Source organism: Rhopilema esculentum, chromosome 4, assembly GCF_057945365.1.
Source record: "Rhopilema esculentum isolate cy_ngs chromosome 4, ASM5794536v1, whole genome shotgun sequence".
Classification (NCBI taxonomy): Eukaryota; Metazoa; Cnidaria; class Scyphozoa; order Rhizostomeae; family Rhizostomatidae; genus Rhopilema; species Rhopilema esculentum.
In genome coordinates this window covers 4,143,678-4,166,194 of record NC_142818.1, presented here as the reverse complement: position 1 = coordinate 4,166,194, position 22,517 = coordinate 4,143,678, and the positions used below count along the sequence as shown (strand labels likewise).

Here is a 22,517-nt window from a genome sequence, read left to right as displayed (position 1 = left end):
GGTCACTTCATCACATAGACCTGCTCTAGATTTTTGATATACTGTAACTATGATATAAAAACCTTTAAAAATGATGGAGCAAATCACATCAAATATCAAATGCGAAAAGAAGACAGGTAATTTACTGCTTATTATTCGCTTGTTTTTGGGTACTTTCCCCTTTTTTAAGCAAAAGTTATTTATTTCACAAAGCATATGCCATTCTGTACTTTTAAAGACATTTTTCATTCAAAAGACCACTATCATCGATATGTATAAGTTTGAATATCAAACCTGTTAACGCTAACCGATAAAATCATTTAATGAACGGAATATGTCTTCAAAGCTAAAAGGCATCGATTTTCTTGTTAAACCCTTGGCTTGATGCATCTCTGATATTTTGTTAAAACATTATACATGACAAATTTTGATATAATTCATTGAAAATTGGCACCTTTTAATTCGAGGCAAACACTAACTCTTGCGAGTTGATTACAAATGCGATGAGCTTCTTTTTTGCATGCAGTGCAACACATTTTTTATTCCGGATTGCTTTCGGAATCTCTCTTCTGCTCTAGGAACAATCGTGACCATGCATGTTTTAATATAAGAAGAGATATTGCCTTGTGTCTTTTCAATCTCATTCTTTCAATTATCTATGTTTGGACTACAAGCAAAATCTTCAGAATTGAACCATCATATTATGATAGAAAACAGAAACGAATATACATTTTAGGTCTGATTTACTGAACAGTAAAGAGATTTCTCAGAAGAAGAAAATCCTTTATCATTAAAACGATCTCTTTCATCAATGAACGAGAAAATAATTAAGAACTTTGCAAAAGATAACACAATTCATAATCAATAGAGGTTTATGTTAAATTTGCTAATTTCAGCGTGTAAATAATTCAAACCAGTTCTCATTTTAAGGTAATAAACGACAAGTTATGCAATTTCACCAAACAACTCTTCATATGTTTCGTAATATCAAAACACAACAAAATATATGCAGCTAAGTCTCCATTTCTTGCTAATGGTAGCCACAAGAAAGACACACGGTTCTCCTCATAACATTCTACTTCAATATGTATTTGGTTCCATTGGTCTTGCAGTGTCCCAGATATCGATAGTTAATGTATTTGGCATGATACCTTTTAAAGACCAGGCAGCGAGCCAGCGCTCGGTCACATTCGCACACAAAGCGGTCGCAAGTGTCGTTCTTGTCATCTGCAAAGAAAAATAGTGTAAAGTATTTGCTATTCACTGATGAAACTACAGAAAGAAAATTAGTTTAGGTTGGAAGATCTGTTGACTAGGAAACCACGACAAAAGTTTCAATAATCATTGTCTTTTGGATTGTCTTAAGTAAATTAACTACACTCACAGTCTTAACAATATTATAGTTAGACATGGCATATGTACCCCTATATTGATGACATTGCCAAGGTTAAAGATAAACCAGCTTGAAGGTCGTATATGACAAACGTAATTCTCTTTCGTGAAAAGGTAACCAACAGCGGATTTCATACCTCTTTAAGGGCCTGAATGACAATTGATGAATTAAATATTGCATGCATATTTTTGTAAACTCAAATTGCATTTTTAAGTTGTTTTTGTGCTCAAGCGTGCCTCATCACCCCCCAAACGGTGATGATTTGAAAATGACACGTGTTTCGTTTTACAGCAGGGCTCATAAGGACAAAGTTTCGATAATGTTTTCAAGACCTGTACACCATGTTTTGCTCTTCTTTACTGAAAATGTAGCCTTTAAATTATTTAAAAACTCAGCAGTCCCAGGGTATTACGATGTATTACACAGAAAAAGTGCAAGTTGTAAAAACCGAGCTAAAGTTTTATGTAAATAAATACGTTTCATGTAATGTCTGTGAAGCAGAAATCTATGATTGCTCATTAGAAAACATGGAAGTTGATAACGTGTCTGGGGCAATAACTCAGAACTCAGAAACGGACTCAAAAAAGGTAGTCTGTACACAAGAACAGTGGCGTAGCGTCCGGGTATTCAAGGTATTCAGTGAATACCCTGAGATTTCTCAGAAAATATATTAATACGACGTATACTTGTAATAACTAAAAGATGTTTATGGCCTATTGATTCTGGTTGAATTCGTTACCTTCGATATTCTACATTTTGTACAAGTACAAAATATCACGAAATTAGTTTGAAACAATAACGCTGCGACGCATAGAGAAGCTGGGAGATCTTTGAAGCTAATTTTGAAGATTGAGTTACTTCATGTTGAATGCAGATCGGTCATGAATACGCAGTGAATACCCTAGACGGTACTTTAACCAATCAAAATGCTCCTTTCCATGAATAATATTTGCCGTTAATCAGCTAAAACAATGGTCCTGTACGCTGAGAAATATGCAGCGTACAGCCTCAAAGTTGGTTCAAAAAAGTCTCGTTTTGAGATCGATATAAACAGTTAATGGACGACGGAGCTGTTGGAGTGGTGGATCTTCATCGAAAACAGTAAACATGACTTCATTCAAAGCTATTGCAGTGTCCGTATTACTTTTTAATAATCATTCTCTCATTTGACCCCTAATCTTAACCTACCAACAGCAAAGTGGAAAAGAAAGGTAGGCTTCTATAAAATGCTACACTGACTCAGATCTGTGCCTCTTGAAATGCCAATTTTGTTATTGCTTGTCAATCAGGGATGCTTCTGTTTGTATTATGTGATAGAATTTAAGTAAATGCAGATAGGCCTGGATAATATCCTTATAGTTGCCTGGTGCATCCACTTATATTGTTGGCCTATTTTGTTTGCATTATTCGAGCCCATTTATTTGCTTTATTGTGCAGTCCCTCGTCTCATTACCTTCGATTCTTTCAATCATTAACTTGTATTGAAAATATCACGATTAAGCCATGAAGAAGTCTAGACTGCATCCACTGAATAACACAAACTATTTATAACTCGTGTAATGCCCTATGTGAATAACTTTCGAAAGCTCTTTTGTATTAAGGTATCAAGAGAAGGTGTTTACAGTTACTTCCTCTTTACATCAGTGCAAATTTTAGAGGATTCAACAACAACAAAATTTTACTGACTTTCAATGATACGTTTTGATTTGAATTACTTTTGATAAAATGGTTAGTGGTATTTTGATGCAATGAATAAGTATATTTTCAGTTCGAAGAGTATATTTGCGTTGGGTTCTTTAGCAAAGTATCGTTTTCATCATATTAATGCCCTGACAGTGCAGTACTTGCCAACCGAACCAGAAAGAAAATTAGATAAATTGTCAATAGCTAAGTCCTTTCAATCTTCCTATTATCCCTCCTATTTCCATCAAGCCACACCTTGCCCCACCCTTTTGTTTAATAGAGAATACCCAGTTGAAAAAGTCACGCTACGCCACTGCACAAGAACAGATATTTCTGGGCTCAACTGCAAGTCTATGTGTTTTGCTGGCTAGAGACATCCAAAATTGGACCAAAAAGATAGAACAGAGCACAGCACATTGATCCGTTCTTTGGAAGAACAGGAAGGTTTATACTTGACAATGGTTACATAATAAATCCTATAACATGATTAATATAACACACTTGATCAAAGCGTGGTATCTCGCAAGGAAATGTGTCCGCTCATTCTGCAGCAATTGACACTTATGTGCAATCTTTGGTATTGTTTAATGTTAGTGTTAATTAGTGTAATCTCTATTCTCAAAGCTAACAAAAAACAATTTATTATACTTATAAAAGTGCACGCTTAATTGGATTGCCCACGCTACATTGGGTTGACTTGAATTAACACCTAGATACTCACGACAAACTCCAGTTTCATGATGATAATAAGATACGTATGGATAGCAGTACGGGAACTTAGCCATTGCTGCATCATAACAATGATCGTGCACCATGCAGCAAGCATCAACTTCGTCTGCTGGTTTGCCCCAGCCTCCAGGTCCACAGAAGCAGCCATAGTCAGCAAATTCGAGACATCCAGCACTCCATTCGAATTTCTTGAAGTAGTCTATTTGTTCACAGAGTTGCAGTAAATTCGCTTCAACAGGCTTGTGATAGTAGACAACGAAGAACGCACAAATTGTCAGCAGTAGGAAAAGCTTTTTCATTTTGCTTTTTGCTACAAAAAAATCAAGAACTTAGACAGATTACGAAATTAAACTTGGGGCTTCAATGGAAAGCTCAGGCTTGACGCATCTAGACCTTATTCTTATTGAAGTGGTGAACTTTCCTGGACCTAGGTACTGAAAAACATATGTAGGATTTCTTGAAATTGTTTCAAAATCGAAAACCAGTTTGACAGAATGGTAGTGGAGCAAAGACGTTTGCCACTGAGTAGATGCAGAGACAATAAAGCACATTAGTGTTTTTGAGTTTAGGCAGAACTTTTTTTCTTCCAGCAACTAAATGAAAAGCCATGCTTGCAACAGAGTCAAGAAAACATTACGGTTCCACGGCTCGGAGCTGGAGGAAGGTTACTCAGTGATGCAGTCGTTTGAGACAGTGGCGGAAATTCATTTTTCAAGTGGGAGGGGGGAGCAATGCCCATAAAAGCAAGCAAATTTGCCGACAAATGACATAATTTTACCGACAAAACCGACAATTTAGCAAAACCTGGGGGCGATTGCCCCTCCTCGCCACCCCCCCTCCCCCCAACACACACACACATTCCCCGATTTTCGCCATTGGTCTGGGGATGGCCAAATACATAACTTAGCAAAAATGTATAAAGTGAGAAGAATTCAATGATGTTGATGAGATTGATCTATTCTTTCTTCCTGACAAACCGTAAGGACCAAACTGTAGGTTATTTTACTAAATTTCTAATTCTAAGAAACTTTTACTCACAAGGAAAGGAAACTCTAAAAAGGAACATTTTTTAGGAAGGCAACAAGAGCAGATTGAGGCGTTTGCAGCACCTCTGGTTTGCAGCAAGCACTGAAAAATAAATTCAAATAACAGCTTCGTCTTACGGGTAGATAAGTGAAAATAAGAAATGTGTACTCATGTGTACAGTGAAACTGAAAGAAAGACTGGTGTGCTGCCCGTTCCATGTCACAGTATGACCATATGCTGGCTGATTTTGCACAGCGATCGTAAAGCATTTACATCTTGAAATCGTTTTATTTTCAGACAATTCTCCAAAGGTACATACGCCGGGCTACGAGACCTTGTTCTGGACTAATACGGTGAGAGACAAGACTATAACAGCAAAATTAAACTCTTTGCACAGAGAATTAACAATAAAGAGACTAGTCGATTTTGAGAACAGTTTCAATTGACGAAGATAGCAAATAATTACCTGATTAGCGTGTTTCGGTTCTTTCAAAAATAATTGTTTAATTTGGAATTTAGTCCTGGCGTTAAAACATGAAAATCACAAAGTCCAAAGATCTGAGAAATCCGTGTAGTGTTGCATGCTCTGGCAGGATCACTTGGCAAACTCCAAAGTCCTTTTCATTCAAAACACATCAAAAGCGTGCACACTTAACAGATTATACAGAAGCTAGGCACAATCTATGAATGGTTGCACAGCTTTCACAGCCCATTTGAGAAAGAAAAACACTATCATAAAAACCGCACTATTATTTCCAAACAGAAGCGATTTTTTCCAAATTCTAAGACAACAAAAGTGAACGTTTCATTAATAGTTCCACTTACGTTGCTCAAAGTGACCAACATCGTGGTGATTGAGGACAAAGGTGTGCGCCAAACAAGAGCTTGATGTTTTAGTCATAATGCTAATTATTTTGTTTTTGCATATTATACTCAGAGTCAGACCCATTGCTAATATTTGAGAACGATTAACCCCATCCTCTTCGTATCTTTGTACCAAAAAAAGGTAAATTTGATAAGTGTATGCTACTTATGTGTATAATTGGAGGTAAGGTAGGTGGTCAACGGCCGTGGCTACAGTTAAAGTAAATTGATGAAGCGCCTTTTCCTTTTTTCTATGTAGGTTTGTCGTGTGTTTTCAGGGCTTCCGACAAAAGGGGGGTCATCATGCCCCCTCACTTTTTCAAAATCTTTTGCTTTGGGTATCTAATTTTCCCTTGCCCCCCCCCCCCCCCCGTGTTTGATAGGATGTAAAGATGACTGAAGTGAAGTCTGATATGAGATGGCAAATATGAGACTCGGGCACCAAAAAGAGTTGGCCATGTGTGCATAATTGGCTGCTCTAGTTGGATGAAGGCAGGGAGTGGTCACTCTCTGTGGGCTGCAGGCGTCCTTTGTTCCAACAATTTATTTGCTTAAAGGCCCGAACTGCATTCTTGGTCCATGTTGATACCCAGCCTGCGGAACAGACTGTTACGGAACCTGGTAGCCAAGGGAGAGAATATAATTGTGATGAACAACTATGGAAACGTTGGAAAGGAAGCACTCTCACAAAGACGAGCTTCTATATTCTAGTCCGAATGTATGTGGCTGCACAAGGCAAAAAATGATCTAGGCCAAGCCGTAAAGTTGAAGCAGGGAAGAATTCGAAATATGTACATCTTAACTGTTATGTAAACTTACCGTGACACTTTTCTTTATCCTTTCCAGTATTTTGATATTAAAATTAAAAACTGGACTGTGTCAACAAACTTCAGAGCTTCAAGTCAGCAATTCTTTACGCAATGCAGAACGTCTTCTAGCACGACTTGGCGCTATTTCAAACAAGGTGAATTTGAAAGCGACTGAAAACGCTTCTTATCTAGTCATTTGCTTGGACAGGAAACTGGAATTCAGTATATTCTCAGCTGCAGTTGAACTGGTAACGATTTGAGAAACAGAAAATCTCTGCAAATAGAAATTTCCTCGAATTTCATCAGGGATCATGTGACTTTTGCATTGCGAGCCAAGGAATTGTGTAAATTGCGGAAAGGGATCCCTGGAATCGAGGAACAAGGGTTAGGAGTTGAGAAAAAGGCCTAAAACACAGTGCATTGCAGCATTGTAACTTATGTTAAAAATGAGTAATCAAAAAGTACTCTTGAAATGAAAGTAGTTTCAAAATATTTTATTCCTGTCACAAGGACAGATTTTCAATTTCATTTAAGTATTCAATTTCATTCAACTAACGCACCCTTAGCAATTTAGTGTTGTAAACGATGCCGCTTTTCATATACCGAATTTTTTAATGAAGTGCTTTTAAATGCAGCTTCTAATAATGAAACTAGGGTATGGCCTAGCCAAAATTACTGTTTTACTGACTAAGCACGAGTTTAAACAGTAGTGTTTAACAAAAAGATTACAGGAACTTTATTGTTGGCAAAACAATTTTGTTCTTTTGATGAAAGCAGAGACTATGGATTAATGTGTTGGTAGCGATGCAGGGCCTACGCCACGAATTTGAAAGTGGGGGTAAGGCCAAGGCTAGGAAAAGTAGAGGCCAAGGGTTCTTTACCCTTTTACTGCAGCTTTAAAACTACTTGCTTCGCAAAAAAGTGAGGGGCCATGGCCCCTACGGAAAATGTGCTTTTCCAATGCGTGTTAGAAAAGAGCTTCTACCTCATATTAACACATCAATTTCTATCCTCAATGAATTTTGTGAACCTCACATTAACTAGCTTGTGTCCTAGTCATCAAATGCTGCCAATATTGATAAATAAATATCCTGTCCGCAGTTTCTACCAGAACCTGGTGGTAACTCATGCAACCCTCTAAAATTATGAAATTGAAATTGTCAACGGTTCCAAATTTGCAAGACTTAAAAACTCATCATACACCATTTTATCTACGTCCTGTTTGGTTTCAGTGCACATTTCTTCGAGGATTTAACATGCAAGGTTGCAATGGTCTCATTGAAAAAATTATTTTCATTATTTTCCAATATAAATCATTTTCATAAACTAGACCAAGCCCTCTGCATTGACAGGGTATTTATAATTTTTTCTTGAGTGCAAGGTGTTCGGACTCTTGTTCTCCAAAGAATAAAATGTAGATTCCAAGATTAGATTATATTTTGATGGTAAAATTTTATCAAATGCATGTTAAGATTCACGAACTCTGTCCCACAATTTATCCTTCCTATCCAGTCCTTGAGATCTTTGAAACGCTCTACCCACTTCCTGCTTCCTGTCCCTCATAGCCTGTCTTTATTCAAATCTAGAATCAACAAGATTGATCTTTCCTTCTTTCTTCAAAACTCTTCTTCAAAACTCAACCCCCTTTCCCTTTTTAGGGCTTTGGTAAAGGCTCCCGGACCTTGCCTTAACACCAGCGACTAACAAATGCGCCTTTGGTTTTAGGTTTGTGATTTCCTTTAGTAATAGCAATTATTTTTCATTTTGCTATCTCAATTTGTGTTTGGGCAAAGGTATATCTAAATTTATTATTTCAAAGTGTATTAGCATTTTCTTCTTGTTTAAGGTTTTTTTTTTAATTTTTCATTAAAAATAATAAATTCGTTCTTTCACCTGTAAGTCGCTCGGTGCTAAACCCACACCACAACGAGGTTTTATAGATTTTAACCTGCATGAAGTTACCTCTTGATCGTGACCTGTTGGTTAACTCTTAACAGCAAAAAACAAAACGAATATTGGATTGAGCTTTGTAATTTGTGAACTGTAACTATTTTTTCAATATAATGAAATTCTTAATTGTAGGAAAGCAAAATTTGAGCTTTGTTTCTGGAGGCATGTAGTTTCCTGAAGATGAACAACGTTAAGGGATCATTTTCAGGATTAACGAGAAGTCACACTGAGTCTTTTCTTGTTTACAGGAATCGTCACATACACGAGGATGACTGGAACAAAGTAAGTACCAATTCCTTTTTCTTCGATTTAGGGAGTGAAAGTTGAGAAAACCATTTTTCGTGGCTATCTTCTTGCTTCTTGGCAGTTTTGAAGCTCTACATTCGAGTTCATTTTGCTGAAATTCACATGAAACACACAAATAGCTGTATTTCAAGACAAAATGTAGAGCGGGTTTAGTGAAATTTCACTGGTTCTACTCGCCTCCCCTTTTTCAGCTTTCCTCCATCGGACATTTGTTGTAGACAGAGGGATCCCTACTTTCTTCACAACACAATCACAATCAGGTGTTTTCCATTCAGTAATAGTGGCGTAACTGCATACAAGAAGAATTACAAATTTTGAAACAATAAATTTAAATTGGGGGAAAGCAAGTTCACACAATAATAATTGAGAAAATTCCTTTGCCAATGCTATTTGCAAAAACTTTGTAAAAGAAAGGATTCTTTGTGATGTATCGCATTTTCAAATCGAGGTTATGCCGAATTAGTGTCAAAATGGCTGTCAAAAAGAGGAGGTAAAAAGTTCGAGGATAGTTTTATTTAAATGATGGCAACTAGAACTCTCACTCAGACTTTCGTCAACTTTAGAAATATATCTGTGCACAACAGAGGCAGCATTGTTGCCGAATTTAGATCGGTGAGTCCATCGTAGATATGTTTTTTACAGTGCTGTTTATCGAACCGGACAAAGAGGTTTCTAGATTTGACTTGATCAGCCCTCCTTCCTGACACTGTAAAAGTGAAATGTCAGGAATATATTTGCCTCATTGCAGAGACGCCACATTTCATTTTAGCCATTCAATAAAAAGGTAAAAAATCCCAAGGAAGTTATAATACACAAGAAAAATAGTTTGTAGATCTATTTCCTTCTCATATAAAAAACTTTCCTCAGGAGAATCAAATTGTTTTCTCGGTTTGCCCAAAGTTATTGTCAAAAAATATTGATTTATATGAATCCAACCTTAAGTCTAATTGTTGTCAAAGCATTTTGCCTCTTGAAAGGCACCATGCAAACAGAATGTTGTGTTTAAGCAGTTTATTCAATTCTACCATTCTCAACTTCCCAGAAAAGGGCTATTGGACTTCAAACTAGGCTAGAATACTATTCAAGTTTAACTCTTCCAAACTATGAGCAGTTTTTTTTATTTTCAGTGCCTAAATCCTACATACTTTTCTAACAAACCAAGGTTGACAGATTTTGTCATGATACTTTAGTTCTGTTGCTACTGAAACCAGTTGATGTATTCCTGTTGATATAAAAAGGTCACCATCTTTCAGTACTTTTTTCATTGAAATTTTCATTTAAAAAGTAGCTGTTAAGGCTGTTCTTGGTATATTCTTCAATTATTAGGGTGTAAGCGGTGCAATCACTAGCTATTTTGCTCAAGGGAAGTATCCAGGCCCTATTGTCCAGCAACGTGAGCGAGCAATCCTTTTTTTGCAGACAAATTTGAAAATTTATTGACAAAGCACCCCAAGATGGCAAAAAACTTTTATTTTGAGATGGGAGTTTTAAGTGGGTTTCATAACTTTGTTCAAAATTACATTTTAAAGTAGCTCAAGGCCCCTGTTGTTATGGAATGTTCTTTTACTGTGAGGTTGTCATCTGCCTATGGGACAATACTATTGTTTTTTGTCAATGAAATTTAATTATTTCTAGTTTCTTTTTTGTTTTTATAATTGAATTTTCTTATGAGATTAAATTTCAAGATTAGTAAGCATTTTGTTTAGTCTTTTATAAAGCTGCAGCAACAAACAAACAAGTTTGTGCTAGTTCCCAGTAGATAAACATTATGCTGATGCAGTGTATTTTCTTACACATCACAAAACCATTTGCTACCTATCTGCTGGTGTTCAATAATTTCATATTACAAAATCTGTAACAATAATGTAGAAAACTGTTTGGGTCATTCCATATCAAAGGGGGACACCCATGTAACCCACCCCCTCTCAGAATTGTCTGAAAAATCTGTATATGCCTTTTCCTGCTACACACTTTTAGCTTCTCCGTCATTAATGCAATTATGTATTGCAAATCTTCACAATCTCCTTTCAAATCTCTGACTGGCTCTTCTTTTCAGTCAAGTCTGAAGTGTCAATGTCCAGCACAGCACAGATTTTTTAAAACATGTTTGCTGCCAGTTTCAATTTTCTCTTTCCTTGCATTATTTTTCAAATGAGGTGTTATATAGAATGGAGTTTCAAGAGGAACACATCAATTTCATTTAGTGCTGTGTCAATTGACTCTTTGTTTGAAGAAACCAATATTTCATGGTCAAGGGTTTCAATAAGATTCAATTTCTTTGTTACCTTCCCTACAGTGTAGAAACCTAATTTGTCTCCACACAGCCAAAAGTAAATATCTTTTTCCAGATTAGCTTTTGATTTAAAAAATTCCAAAAGTACCATCTAACTTCTTCCATTATTTGCATACAATAAAATTTGCTGTTGTTTGCATACCAAATCCAACAAAAAGCACTGCTGTATATTTTTGAAAAAAAGGTTAGAATTTTTTATAAGGAGCCTATTTGAAATAAGACTTACTATTCAAAGAGGATTATTCAAAACAGGCTTATTCATGGGGGGGGGGGGGGTTGTTTGAAGGAGGCTTATTTCGAGGGGCTTATTAAATTGAATGGTGGATATATACAGAAGAAAAATACTGATATCGCATATAACACAGTATCTTATCCCAGAAACAAATTTAGATACAGTATGTATTGTTTACTTGCAGATTGGGGGCTTTATTAGATGATGAGGTCTTTATTAGAAAGTGGGAGCTTGATTGTAGATTAACAGTTGTATATAAGAGATGAGTATGTTAAGAATATCTTAACTGAATCCATTATTAGACTTACTTTAATAAAACATCAAGTACTTCTACTTAATACAATTTATTAGTTGCAAGTAACTTTGCAATTTTGAATCAATTCCCACTTACCTGCAACAACAAGTATGATTTTAGATTTTTAAGAATAAGTTCTTTTCTGAAAAATCTCCTTTTCAGACCATACAAATTTTGAAATTTTTCTTTAAAATCTGACTTTTTGAAACATAGATATCTCAGAAAAAGGAAAAACGTGAGAAATACACTGTGTTTATAACCCAGACACTTTGATACAACTAAAACATACAAAGCTTACTAGGCCCTAACCTAACCTAAAACCTTACAACGAGTGACAGAGTTTTGTTCGAATGGCTTCTTGTACGAAGGGAATCTAAAATTAGCAATACACAAATATTATGGTAACTAGTCAATAGCAAGTAAAAGGAAGGGCTAGGCTAAATGATGCCATGCAACGTAAACTTATCTAAATGAAAAGTATGCAAAAATATGACTAGGCCAAAACAATGCTGGGAAAATCCCACACCTCGAACAGGCCATGCTTTGACGCGTGACATATGACGTATGAACGAGAAGTATGCCACAGATAATGATATTCAAAAGGGAACATAGAGAAAATTCTTGCAATGAATGGGCTAAGGGGTTATCTTACAAAAATGGTCTAACTATAGTTAAGAAAATTGTGAGAAAAATTTGGCACCAAAACAGAGAATCTTTCAATCAGCACGGATCTTCTGGTTTATTGGTTGCATATTGTCTTTTTTGCAAAAGAATCTAGGGAGGGTAACCAGTAGATGGTAGCCAAACTGACGGGTCTATTGTCCTATCAGCCAATCAGAGGTCAGAGACACTACAGCATTTAATGGAAAGTGAAATATGAGCCAATTTGGTGCAAATTTCAAGTGGCTCTTATTCTGGAACAAATAAAGATATTGAGTTGAAATTTGCAAGGTTCTTCTATCTCATTAGTATGAACAGCCCTACAAAAAATTGGACGATTCTGAGACAGTGGGTTACATTTTAAAAATTTGTTTCCCCCTTTGATATGGAATGGCCCATTTTTAAAGGTTTGAAAGCTTCAGCCTAGCATTTCTAGGTTGTAAACATGAAGTATGTTATATGTTGTTAAAAGGCTGCTCCTCAAACGTTTTTGGCCTTTTCTACCAAGTTTCTTACATCTTGCACAGTCGCCAATAAGGCAGAAAAGTCATCCTATATGTTAGATCGGCAATGAAAATATAGCATTTTTGAAGACCATTCTTTGCATTGGGATTATCTCTCCAGCTCAGATATCAGTTCTAATGCTGCCTAGTTTTATGTTTCTATACCACAGGATGACACTGCTTCCCTTGTGCAAAATCATGATGTTGAAATTGGGTATGGTGGTGGAGGATTTTCATCACTTCCCCCTCAGTGGTAAGCATGAGAGTATTTTTAGCAATTCAATTAACCATCACATTAAAACACTCCTATCATTTCTAATATTAGCTGGGTTGTTGCAATTGATGGCATGTGTTCATATTTGGTTTCGTTTTTGCCAGATGCAGGCAACAAGTTATGAAAAGTAATGTGAAAATTTATTTGCTTTCCATGGGTCATTTTTCCTCATCTTTTCTAAATTTAAACTTTACTTTCAATAAGCTCCTGTCTGTTATCTAATATTCTGGACTCAGCACAAGATATGCTTAACAATGCAAGCTCTGCTTCTTTTGCAATTTAGAAATTGCTGTATTAAAGACCTATGTGGATATTTTATTTTAGCCTGTTTACAAGTATAAATATTTTATCACCCATTCTATGTAATTTTTACTAGATTCATTTCCCTTCTTGTAATTTTCTAGGGTTGACAGCGTTGAAGAGGTTAGTATCCATTTTGTAGAAGTTGGTATTGCCTTCACCATTTTATCTTAAGGTGTAAATTTTCTTAGGGAGATAGTAATTTTCAACTCTGGACTATGATATTTTGGATAAGGATTTAAATCCTTTTGTTTATCATTTTAAATCAGATTTTCTGGCGCAAAGTTTCTCATTTCATCAGTTTGCTTTAAGTAGAAACAGCTCTTACCAGAAACACAAGTTTTACTTAAAATCTTTCATACAGAGAGAATATATGTAACAAAAAATGCTAAGAACGGTGGTAGGGATATCTTAGAGCCAGTAAGCTATTCTGCATTAAAATATCAGCATGTGAAAAATGTTGGAGCTTTTAGAGCTGTCCTTTCCTCTGTGGCCTTTTTATTATGCGCTTGTAGTAAGCAATGTAAGCATTTTAGTAAACCATTGTAAATGATTTAAAAAACACCATCATAAATCAATAATTCATTCGAGAAACATTTAGTGAGAGAAATAATCCTCAATCAATGACAGAGCTTTTTAACAGAAAGCAAGCTGAAGTTCTTTTTAAATTGTAAGATAAAATATTCTTTAGGAATTTTTTTATCCCTTTTTAAAAATCAATGTTCCAGGAAAGGAGCAAATATGGACATTAAATCATTCTAGAAAACTTTAATTCTAGAAAAATCAAATAAACATTTTGATGTTTTAAGAGAACACTTCTGTTTTTTTATTTATGGTTTGATGGTTTGAAAATACAAAGTTGATAACCTAATCATTTTATCATGTTCTTGTTTTTTTTTAAATCAACATTAATTGTTTATACGTAGATTCAATATGAAATTTCAAAGATAAAGCAACGAAGTAAGTACTTTATTTCTATTACTGATTGTTTTTTATTAATTTTGAATAAAATATCACTTCATGTGTGTAGAGATATGAAAAACCTCCTTTGAATTGACATATATATTTACCATAATAAATCTGGCAACCAAATGTTGGTATCTAGTCTAATAAAGGCATATGTGATTAGCAGAATGCATTTGGCTTTCTGAAGCATTTTTCTAGATGTTGATGGATGGGTTTAAAACCAAATTTCTCTCTCACCTTAAGCTCACCACACACGGCAGAGTTTTGTATATGAAATACAGACCACCACACACGAAGATTTTTTTCTTCGAGCAATCCGTGCACAGCAGATTTTTGTCTTTGAAAGAGGATTATTTTTGCCTTCGCAGTACCCACACATGACTTATTTCGTCTGTGAAGCACAGACAGGAAGTTGCTTGGCTGGAAGTTTCGAGAAAACGAGAAACGTTGTTGCTTATTGGCCTGTCAATTTATCTTCCAAATCTTTGTCATTGACAACCTCTCACGACAGGTTTCTGTCGTTCAAAGCAAAACACAAAAAACTTTGTCTTTTAAAGACAAAGTTCTGCCAAGTAATTGAGCATCGGTCCATGCCTTTCTCGCAAGAGATTGCAAACAAATTTCTAAAAATTGAGGGTTAAATTCCTTTATCACCTTTGAACCAGAGCTGGAGGATTGATTTCGGGAAGAACAGAATACAGCTTTTTAGAATTTTCATAGAAAAAAAAAGTTTCTGAAACTTAGCTGTTATTCTTATTTTGCAAGTTGTCTCATTTTTCTTCTGTTTTCAAATTCATTTCTTTGTTCATCCTTCCTAGTAAAAGACCTCTCTGCGCTTCACGATCGACATCTAAACAGACCAACGTTAGATGACAATGTGGAGGAAGAACATGTTATTGAAATTACTACACAAGAAATCACACAGGCAAGTACTTACAAATTGAATGTGTAATCTAGGTACTGACTTCACATGGATGAAAACATAAGAAACGGAATTCGTGCAATAAGCAACAATTAAAAGTGTTCAGGAGTTGTCCACGACATGTTACCATTGCAAAATATGTAAAAGGTGGCTCTTATGGAATTTTTAAGGGGGAGATCCGTAACTTGCTATGATAGCAAAATATGTTAAAGGTGTTTTGCAAGGCAGTTTTTGTCATTTCGAGTATTGTTGATAAAGATGATCGTGCTTTCGAAATGGTCGTCTTGGCATAGTTCTAGACCACGGCTGATATACCTCAGCAGATTAGGGTATTTTTGGCTCTTTTCATAAAGTTATGAACCAAGATCAAATTACAGACGTTTGATGGGCAAGAGCCTCTGCTCATGTGGTCATATCTCAGCCAATTCTTAACTCATTTAAATAATTTTTAATGCCGGTATTTTATGATGCTTTTCAAGGTAGAACTCCATAATCAAAAATTTTATAAGTAAATTTTTGTGACGTCCACTTAAGAATTCTATTTTAAGATGTACAATGAATTAAATATGGAGGGCAATATAAACCCTGCGTATTCACATATTGGCCAAGAACCATTTCATGAATGTGCTAGAAAAAGGGTGATATGAGATTTAAAATAGATTTGTATCATCGCATCTGACAGTTTACTTCAAAATGCGCTTTACACCTGGCAACAAAATAAAAAAACAAAACAACATTCAGAAGATGTTTGGTAAGCGTGTTATTTAGATACGGTAAACGGGAATTGAAAATATTTCAGGCACCTTCCTCTATGCAGTTGTCCAAGACGAGTTTCTACACACGGATGAGAGCGTTTGGTTGGTAGTCCATGTTCCATGAAGATGTTTCATGCTCCGATTGGAAATTGTATTAAGAATTTATTTGTGCTCCGATAAGCTTTCTATTGTAGATTTATACTTTTGCTGGTGTTACTCCAAAAACACACCTCATATTTTCATTGGTGAAGATTTTAAAGATTTTCGAAGAATGAATTAGTTATCACAACATTAAGACCATACTTATAAGTTTTCTTAGTATTTTGTGCGTAGCTATAGCCAAGTTTTATCTATGACCATGACAACAAACCAAAACTCAGATTTTGGGATAGTTGGAGGGTCATGGTAGCCGACCTTCCGATAGAAAATGGTACCTGATGATGATAGCAAAGTAGCTTCGATCTTTTTCTCGTATGTTTAATGCCCCCGGGATAGACAAAGTCCTTTACTCCTCGGGGTATCGTTTTTCGTAGTGGTATAGAATGTTTTCCTGTAAGTATTGTATTTCGTAATACGTACTTGTAAATTTTTATCAGATTGTAAAAAAACATTTAGGTTGTTTTACGGATGATAATAGTAATGATATTCCTGATAAAATATCTCAGTTGCTTCGAAAACAAGCACTTTATATAACAGTAGTTTCACCGTTACGTTTTTTATAGAGTTCTGAATCTTGATAAGAAAAGATGGCTTTTCTAATTCTCTATTGCAGTTTATCTAAAATGTTAGAAGCCAGGGCTAAGTATTCCAGAAGTTGTTAAGTGACAACCGTTTGATTCGTAATCATTATAATAATCAGCATATGTTGCTTTGTAGATGTTTCATCAGTGCCAGCGTCTTATTCAAGGAATTAGTTCGCGTAGCAGGGGTGCTTGCAAATCAGAACAGATTATGGTACGAAACGTGATTTCAAGTTTGGCATCGACGGTGCAAGATTTGTCGCAAAATTTCAAAAAAGCACAATCAAAATACTTAAAACGTAAGCATACTTTTAAGCTATTTCTGTTTATTATTTGTTGGTCTTTATCGATTGTTTTTAGTGTCAGCTTGAGTTACTTTCAGTTTTTTCAAGAAGTTAAAGAAGCTAATACTGAGAAGTATCTTACCATATAATACTGATTTGATGTTGTGCAGTATCTTACCATATGATACTGATTGAATATCGTGCAGTATCTTATCAGATGATTCTGATTTGATGCTGTTAAGTATCTTTCCTTATGATTCTGCGCAGTATCTTATGATATTATATTGATTTAATACTGTGCGGTCACGTATGATACTGTACGGATTAAATACTGTACAGTTTCTTACCATATGATACTGATTTCATACTGCAGTATCTTACCATAGATTTAATATTGTACAGTATCTTTACAATGGTAAGGAACTTCCTGTATCTACGTTCAGTAGTTATATATTAACAAATTTGGTTTAATTACCACATTTTGTTTGTAGGCCTCCTCAACCGAACGTTTCTTTTGTTAGTATTGTTTTTTCAATAGATTCTATAACAAGACTTACAAAGGTATTATGCGAAAATATATCCCTACCAGTAAAGTGTGTAAGGATCTGTCCGCATAAAATCCATAAATATTACCGAAAGGTTTTGTACACAACAAATATCAAAATCATTTTTATCCCATTCAAGGAGAATTCATTGATAATCCAACCAATTCTAAAGAAGTTCAGAACAAGAGGCCGTTTTGGATGTTCAGGGTTTTAGCTAGAAATTTTGGCATCACCCCTCGTAGTTACCCAATTCATTGATTTTCTTATCCGTTTATGCTATTTTAACAATAGGTACACTGCATTTCGGCGTTAAATCATGCAACCATCAAATCTATATGCCTCTAGTTCCAATGTCAAGTACTTGATTTCTTGTTTCATAGGCATGAAAAATCGAGAGGAAACTTCAAAGCAGTTCTTTGATACTGGCATTGGAGCGGATAACAGTCCCTTTCTTCAGGAAGAGGCAGATATTGATGAACTTTACGACAAGGTTTTTATCTTGTTCTGTTGCTTACACCTTGCTATTAACTAACATATGGGCTTTATTGTCACATCTTAATACCTTTTTAAATTTCTCCAGATAATTTCTAGATGATTTATCGTAGTATTTTCAGTAGTATTGTGATTTGATGGAACATGATTGATAAGGGAACGTCTTGATTGCAAGATTGTCATTTATGTTTTTACTAGATTGTCAATTATATTAGACTCAACTAGAATACAGACGTTCTTTTCTTAACTACAACCGTTCAATAGGCTCGTCAGAAATATGGTCAAGTAAACCTGATTTGAGCAACGATTAATAGCAACAGTTTGGCTAAGAAACACTGCAAGAATCTTTTTAATGCAATAACTTAGCAAATTATAACTAATTTTAATAGCAAACAAAGTCTTTTTGTATGCATGGATATTGTGATATACCATGTATCCGCCACTGCAGTTCTTTTACCTATAGCACTTATGTCTTCATATTATGAAAGGATAGAGTTTCTATTTAGTATTGTTGGGTCGGTGCAATATTTTATGCACAAGGTTGTTATTTTAAGGTCGAAGCATATTAACATCGATGCTTTTTTAATTGAAGGGTTTCACAACTGCACAGCTGCAGCAAGTGGAGGATAATTCTCAAATGATATCGCAACGAGAAAAAGAAATCCAAAACATTGTTCGATCTATTTTCGATTTGAATGAAATCTTCAAAGATCTATCTGTTATGGTGATTGATCAGGTTAGTCAACGTAAAAGTCCACCCCTTTGCTTTTCTTTGTCTCTAAATGAATATTTTAATCAGAATACACATATGACTCAACTTTAACACATAATTTGTAGGATTCTATTTTATTGTGTATTAACTGTCTTGAAAGTTTTCTGATATTCATTTTGTTATTTAAGTATAAAAACTGTTTCACATGAATGAGTAGTTTGTGATAAAATATTGGTTTCATTTTGTCACTAAAGTCTAGGGATCACTTGTGGAACCAACACAATCTTCGAGTAAAAAATTCTTCAAAAATAGGATAACAATTTGAATTTAATCATTAAAATTTTCGGTACATGTAGCTGACCGATGGCCTGTCTTCTCACACCATGTCATTTTTAGTTCTTTGGTTTGCTAAATGAATTCCCCCAAAATGTTCAATCTACTATTATTAGTCCATTACATTGTATGGTGACACGACAGGGAGTAGCCTGCAGCTTTTTCACTATTACAAAATTTTTAAATTAGATCGAACTATACCTTAAGAAAACTATACAAGAAACTACAGAAATTGAAGAAAATGGTTGCGAACAATGCAGCGCACACTGGACCACAAACGAAGCCCTGAATTGATATGTTTTCCACAAAAGTTATACATTGCATTCGATGCTATTTTAAGGTAGTTTGTATATTGACCAAAACGTGATAGGACCAAAAAAGGATCCTTGCGGCAAAATGGCACATGCATTTCCCAGTTACGTGTTTTTTTCTGGCTGTGAAAATTTTTCTTTTAAAGACAAATAATTGTGCAACGACCGCGTGATCTAATCCAATTTCAATCTAGTGATTTTCACAGTTCCCACTTTTCACTTTTCCGTAAAGATACTCTCATGCATTCAAGGCCGTTAATTCAAAATGATGTCTGTAAGCGTGACAACCAGGGACTGGGGGACATATAACAGCGCTAGGGTACGTTTTGGGTGGATGTAGCCACATAACTTTAACTTGCAATCTAAAAAGGAAAGTAAGGAATATATGCTAAATAGTACCTTGCTCTGGGCTGTTAATCGATGATGACTTTATGTGGAATAATACTAGATGGGTATGATGTGAAATTTGGCAATGTCGAGCGAAAGTTGAAATTCTAATGAACTATGAGTTTTCATCTTAATTCGTCTAATAAGTCTTTTTCTGATAGAGAAAATTCTTAGGTTGGGGTGTCTTGCTATGGTTTATTTTTGGTGTAGGAATTTTTGTTAAAGTAGTTCTACCCTATCCTTTCTAGGGAACTATTTTGGATAGAATTGATTACAACGTCGAGCAGTCGTCGATGCAAATTGAAAAGGGTTTGGAACAGCTAAAAAAGGTTTGTACTTTATAATGTTTATTCTCGTCTTCGAATTCGTTTGTTGCCATTTCATCTATCAACATTTTGTCCCCCATTCCGTATGTGCGAATGACATGCTAGGTTCCATGCTTTGATAGGTTGATTGAAATTGTTTTCTACCACATTTATTCTGTTTGAAACAGAAGGGTGTCATGACAATGTTGCAAGGTATTGTTGCCCAAATTAAAGTCAGCATCCACCAGTCCGTTTCATATGACACTAGAGTTTACATCTTGATCCTGACCATTCGTTTTTATCGTGGTAAAGCTTTGATGTTGTCTGGTGTTTGATGATGTCCATCAATAAAATCTCCGGCAAATCGTCAACTGCAATGTGGGCATTGAAGGCGAACATAGAATCTAGACACAGTAGAACTCTTTCCTTATAGCCCACTTTTATGATTGAACTGCTGTCCACCGTAAAGCCAAGATTAGCCAACTTGCACTCAACATGCAAGAAGCATTCACAAAATGCTTTATTGTTTGTTGTTAATTTGCAGGCAGCTTTGCAGTTAGTTTCTTATGCACTGTTGTTTTGGAGGGTATGTGCAATACGGTATGTGCAAAATGACTCTTCGAATTTGGCTTGTGACTGACGATGTGGCAAGCAGTTTTTGTCGCATCTATCTTTCAGAGGAATATATTCAGTTAATCACAAGATTGCTGGACTTAATTTTTAGATCAGTGGTCTCAGAATCCGGGTATTTGTCCTATTTATACTTTTAATGCACAGAAAGTGTATGCATTAGAGCACAAGACTGCTAAGCTTAAGATTGTGGCTGCTGATTTGGAAATCCGGGCATTAGTCCTTCTTATGTCTTGTTGTTTCAGGGAGAGAAATACCAGAAAAGCTCACGGAAGATGCTTTGTATTCTGTTTTTAGCTGTCGCATTAATAATTATGCTGATTACGTTGGTAATTACTAAGACAAAAAAATGAATTGTCATGTACTTCAAGGGTTGAATGTAGATGAACTCACTGCGGCATCGATCAGACCGAGTGAATATCGTTTTCTACTAAAAGGTAATTGGACATTTGTTTTAGAAGCAAGAGTTATCCGTTCTTTAGTGTTATATGTACCCATAGTTGACACTGTAATTGCCTTGATGTATAAGTTGAACGGGTCATGTAACACATAAATGGAGAATCTGAGAAAGCACTTTCTGCTGTGGAGGAGAAATGTGAACTAATGGGGGAAAAGTTCTAGGTAAAATTAGTTGTTTAATCCATTTTCTTCCTTTATTATAAACCATGGCATGATTGCCTGATTGATTAGTATAAGATTCGCTGTGGTATAAGTTTCAAAATTGATTAATATCAATGAATTTTGGGCTTAATTCACTGGTACTGCTAATGACTAGCACTTCAAGAATATGCTGTGCATGGTAATACCATATCGTTTCCATAGTGTAGCTGCAGCCCTTTTTTGTTCCTCTGCCTAAGTAATTCTTCGTGTATGAAAATGTAACAGCCAAAAAGCGTTCTAGGTGCTAAAGAAAGACAAGTAGTGGTATACAATCATCGCAAGGTTAAAAGCTTTTTGCTTTTTGTATATCTCAAATTAAAATTCTTCTCAATTTTGGGGCTCAGTTTCGTCCCCCCGCCCCCCCCCCCTCCATCCCTTTTAACTTCTTCTCTTGTTGTGTAACTTAATATTGTGTTCGTTTTGACTCTGCTTGACCAAAGCTTCAATATTATTAATTTATATGTTTGTATTGGTATCTCTTTATAAAAAAACACACTTGAATTTGATCATATTGCTGTTATCCTGATCGTTCTATGTATATAACTGGAAATAACAAATTGGTACACAGCTGACATCTACAGCTTTCTGCTTCGCTACTTCCTTGGCAATGCGGTTATATATAAATGAAAAATCTAAAATTCAAATATCAATGACAGTTACATCTATTGTGGTGTTTGAGTTACATATCAAGGTTTATAATGTCTTATCTGACCATAGAGATGGGAATATATTACTCTGGGTACCAGAGCCCAATAAATCGGGTGGAAATGGAGATGAGAAAAACGGGAGGAGAATGGAGATGAGAGAAACATTTACCTGTTCCAATTTCAGGGAAGTACTCTTGGTACCAGAGACGCAAAAATTTAACGGCAGCAAAAGAATACCTCTAGTTACTCTTTTGCTGCCGTTAAATTTCTGCGGCGCTGGAGCCCGAGTACTAGGGTAGGAATACGCATCTTACATAGCTGCTCTTAATATCAGTGATAAATTGCTGAATATCTGCGGTGTCAGCAGATCCTAAATTTCCTTGATTTTGCTGGGAAATTTCCTGGATACAGTTTATGTATGCTTCGATTCTTTTTTAGAATCGATTCTGTTTTTAGAATATGTAAAAGTCACAAACTGTAACATGGTTTATAACCCCAGCAATAGTGTTTTACTCGATATTTGAGGGGTTTT

The 22,517-nt window shown here is 35.5% G+C and overlaps 2 protein-coding genes across 3 annotated transcripts; one reads left to right on the top strand and one right to left on the bottom strand.

Annotated features, from left to right (window-relative positions):
- Nucleotides 1-762: 762 nt before the first annotated feature.
- LOC135690794 (acidic phospholipase A2 E) lies at nt 763-6,769 on the bottom strand. 2 transcript variants are annotated; one of them, XM_065208454.2, is made up of 3 exons: nt 6,494-6,769; nt 3,777-4,094; nt 763-1,206 (listed from the first exon to the last, which is right to left on the bottom strand). In XM_065208454.2, exons 2-3 carry the CDS (start codon nt 4,081-4,083, stop codon nt 1,055-1,057), a joined length of 459 nt encoding a protein of 152 aa, XP_065064526.1. In that variant the 5' UTR covers nt 4,084-4,094; nt 6,494-6,769; the 3' UTR covers nt 763-1,054. The 2 variants fall into 2 exon arrangements, with proteins under 2 accessions (XP_065064526.1, XP_088970915.1); XM_089114789.1 differs by lacking the exon at nt 6,494-6,769 and adding an exon at nt 5,277-5,427.
- On the top strand, nt 4,382-21,910 carry LOC135690792 (syntaxin-16). Its single transcript, XM_089115454.1, has 14 exons — nt 4,382-4,499; nt 5,108-5,163; nt 6,232-6,392; nt 8,155-8,208; nt 8,682-8,715; nt 12,872-12,975; nt 13,401-13,419; nt 14,223-14,256; nt 15,081-15,187; nt 16,816-16,978; nt 17,889-17,998; nt 18,593-18,736; nt 19,992-20,072; nt 20,924-21,910. The coding sequence occupies exons 1-14, from the start codon at nt 4,382-4,384 to the stop codon at nt 21,029-21,031; spliced, it is 1,293 nt and encodes a 430-aa protein (XP_088971580.1). The 3' UTR covers nt 21,032-21,910.
- The last annotated feature ends 607 nt before the right edge of the window (nt 21,911-22,517 follow it).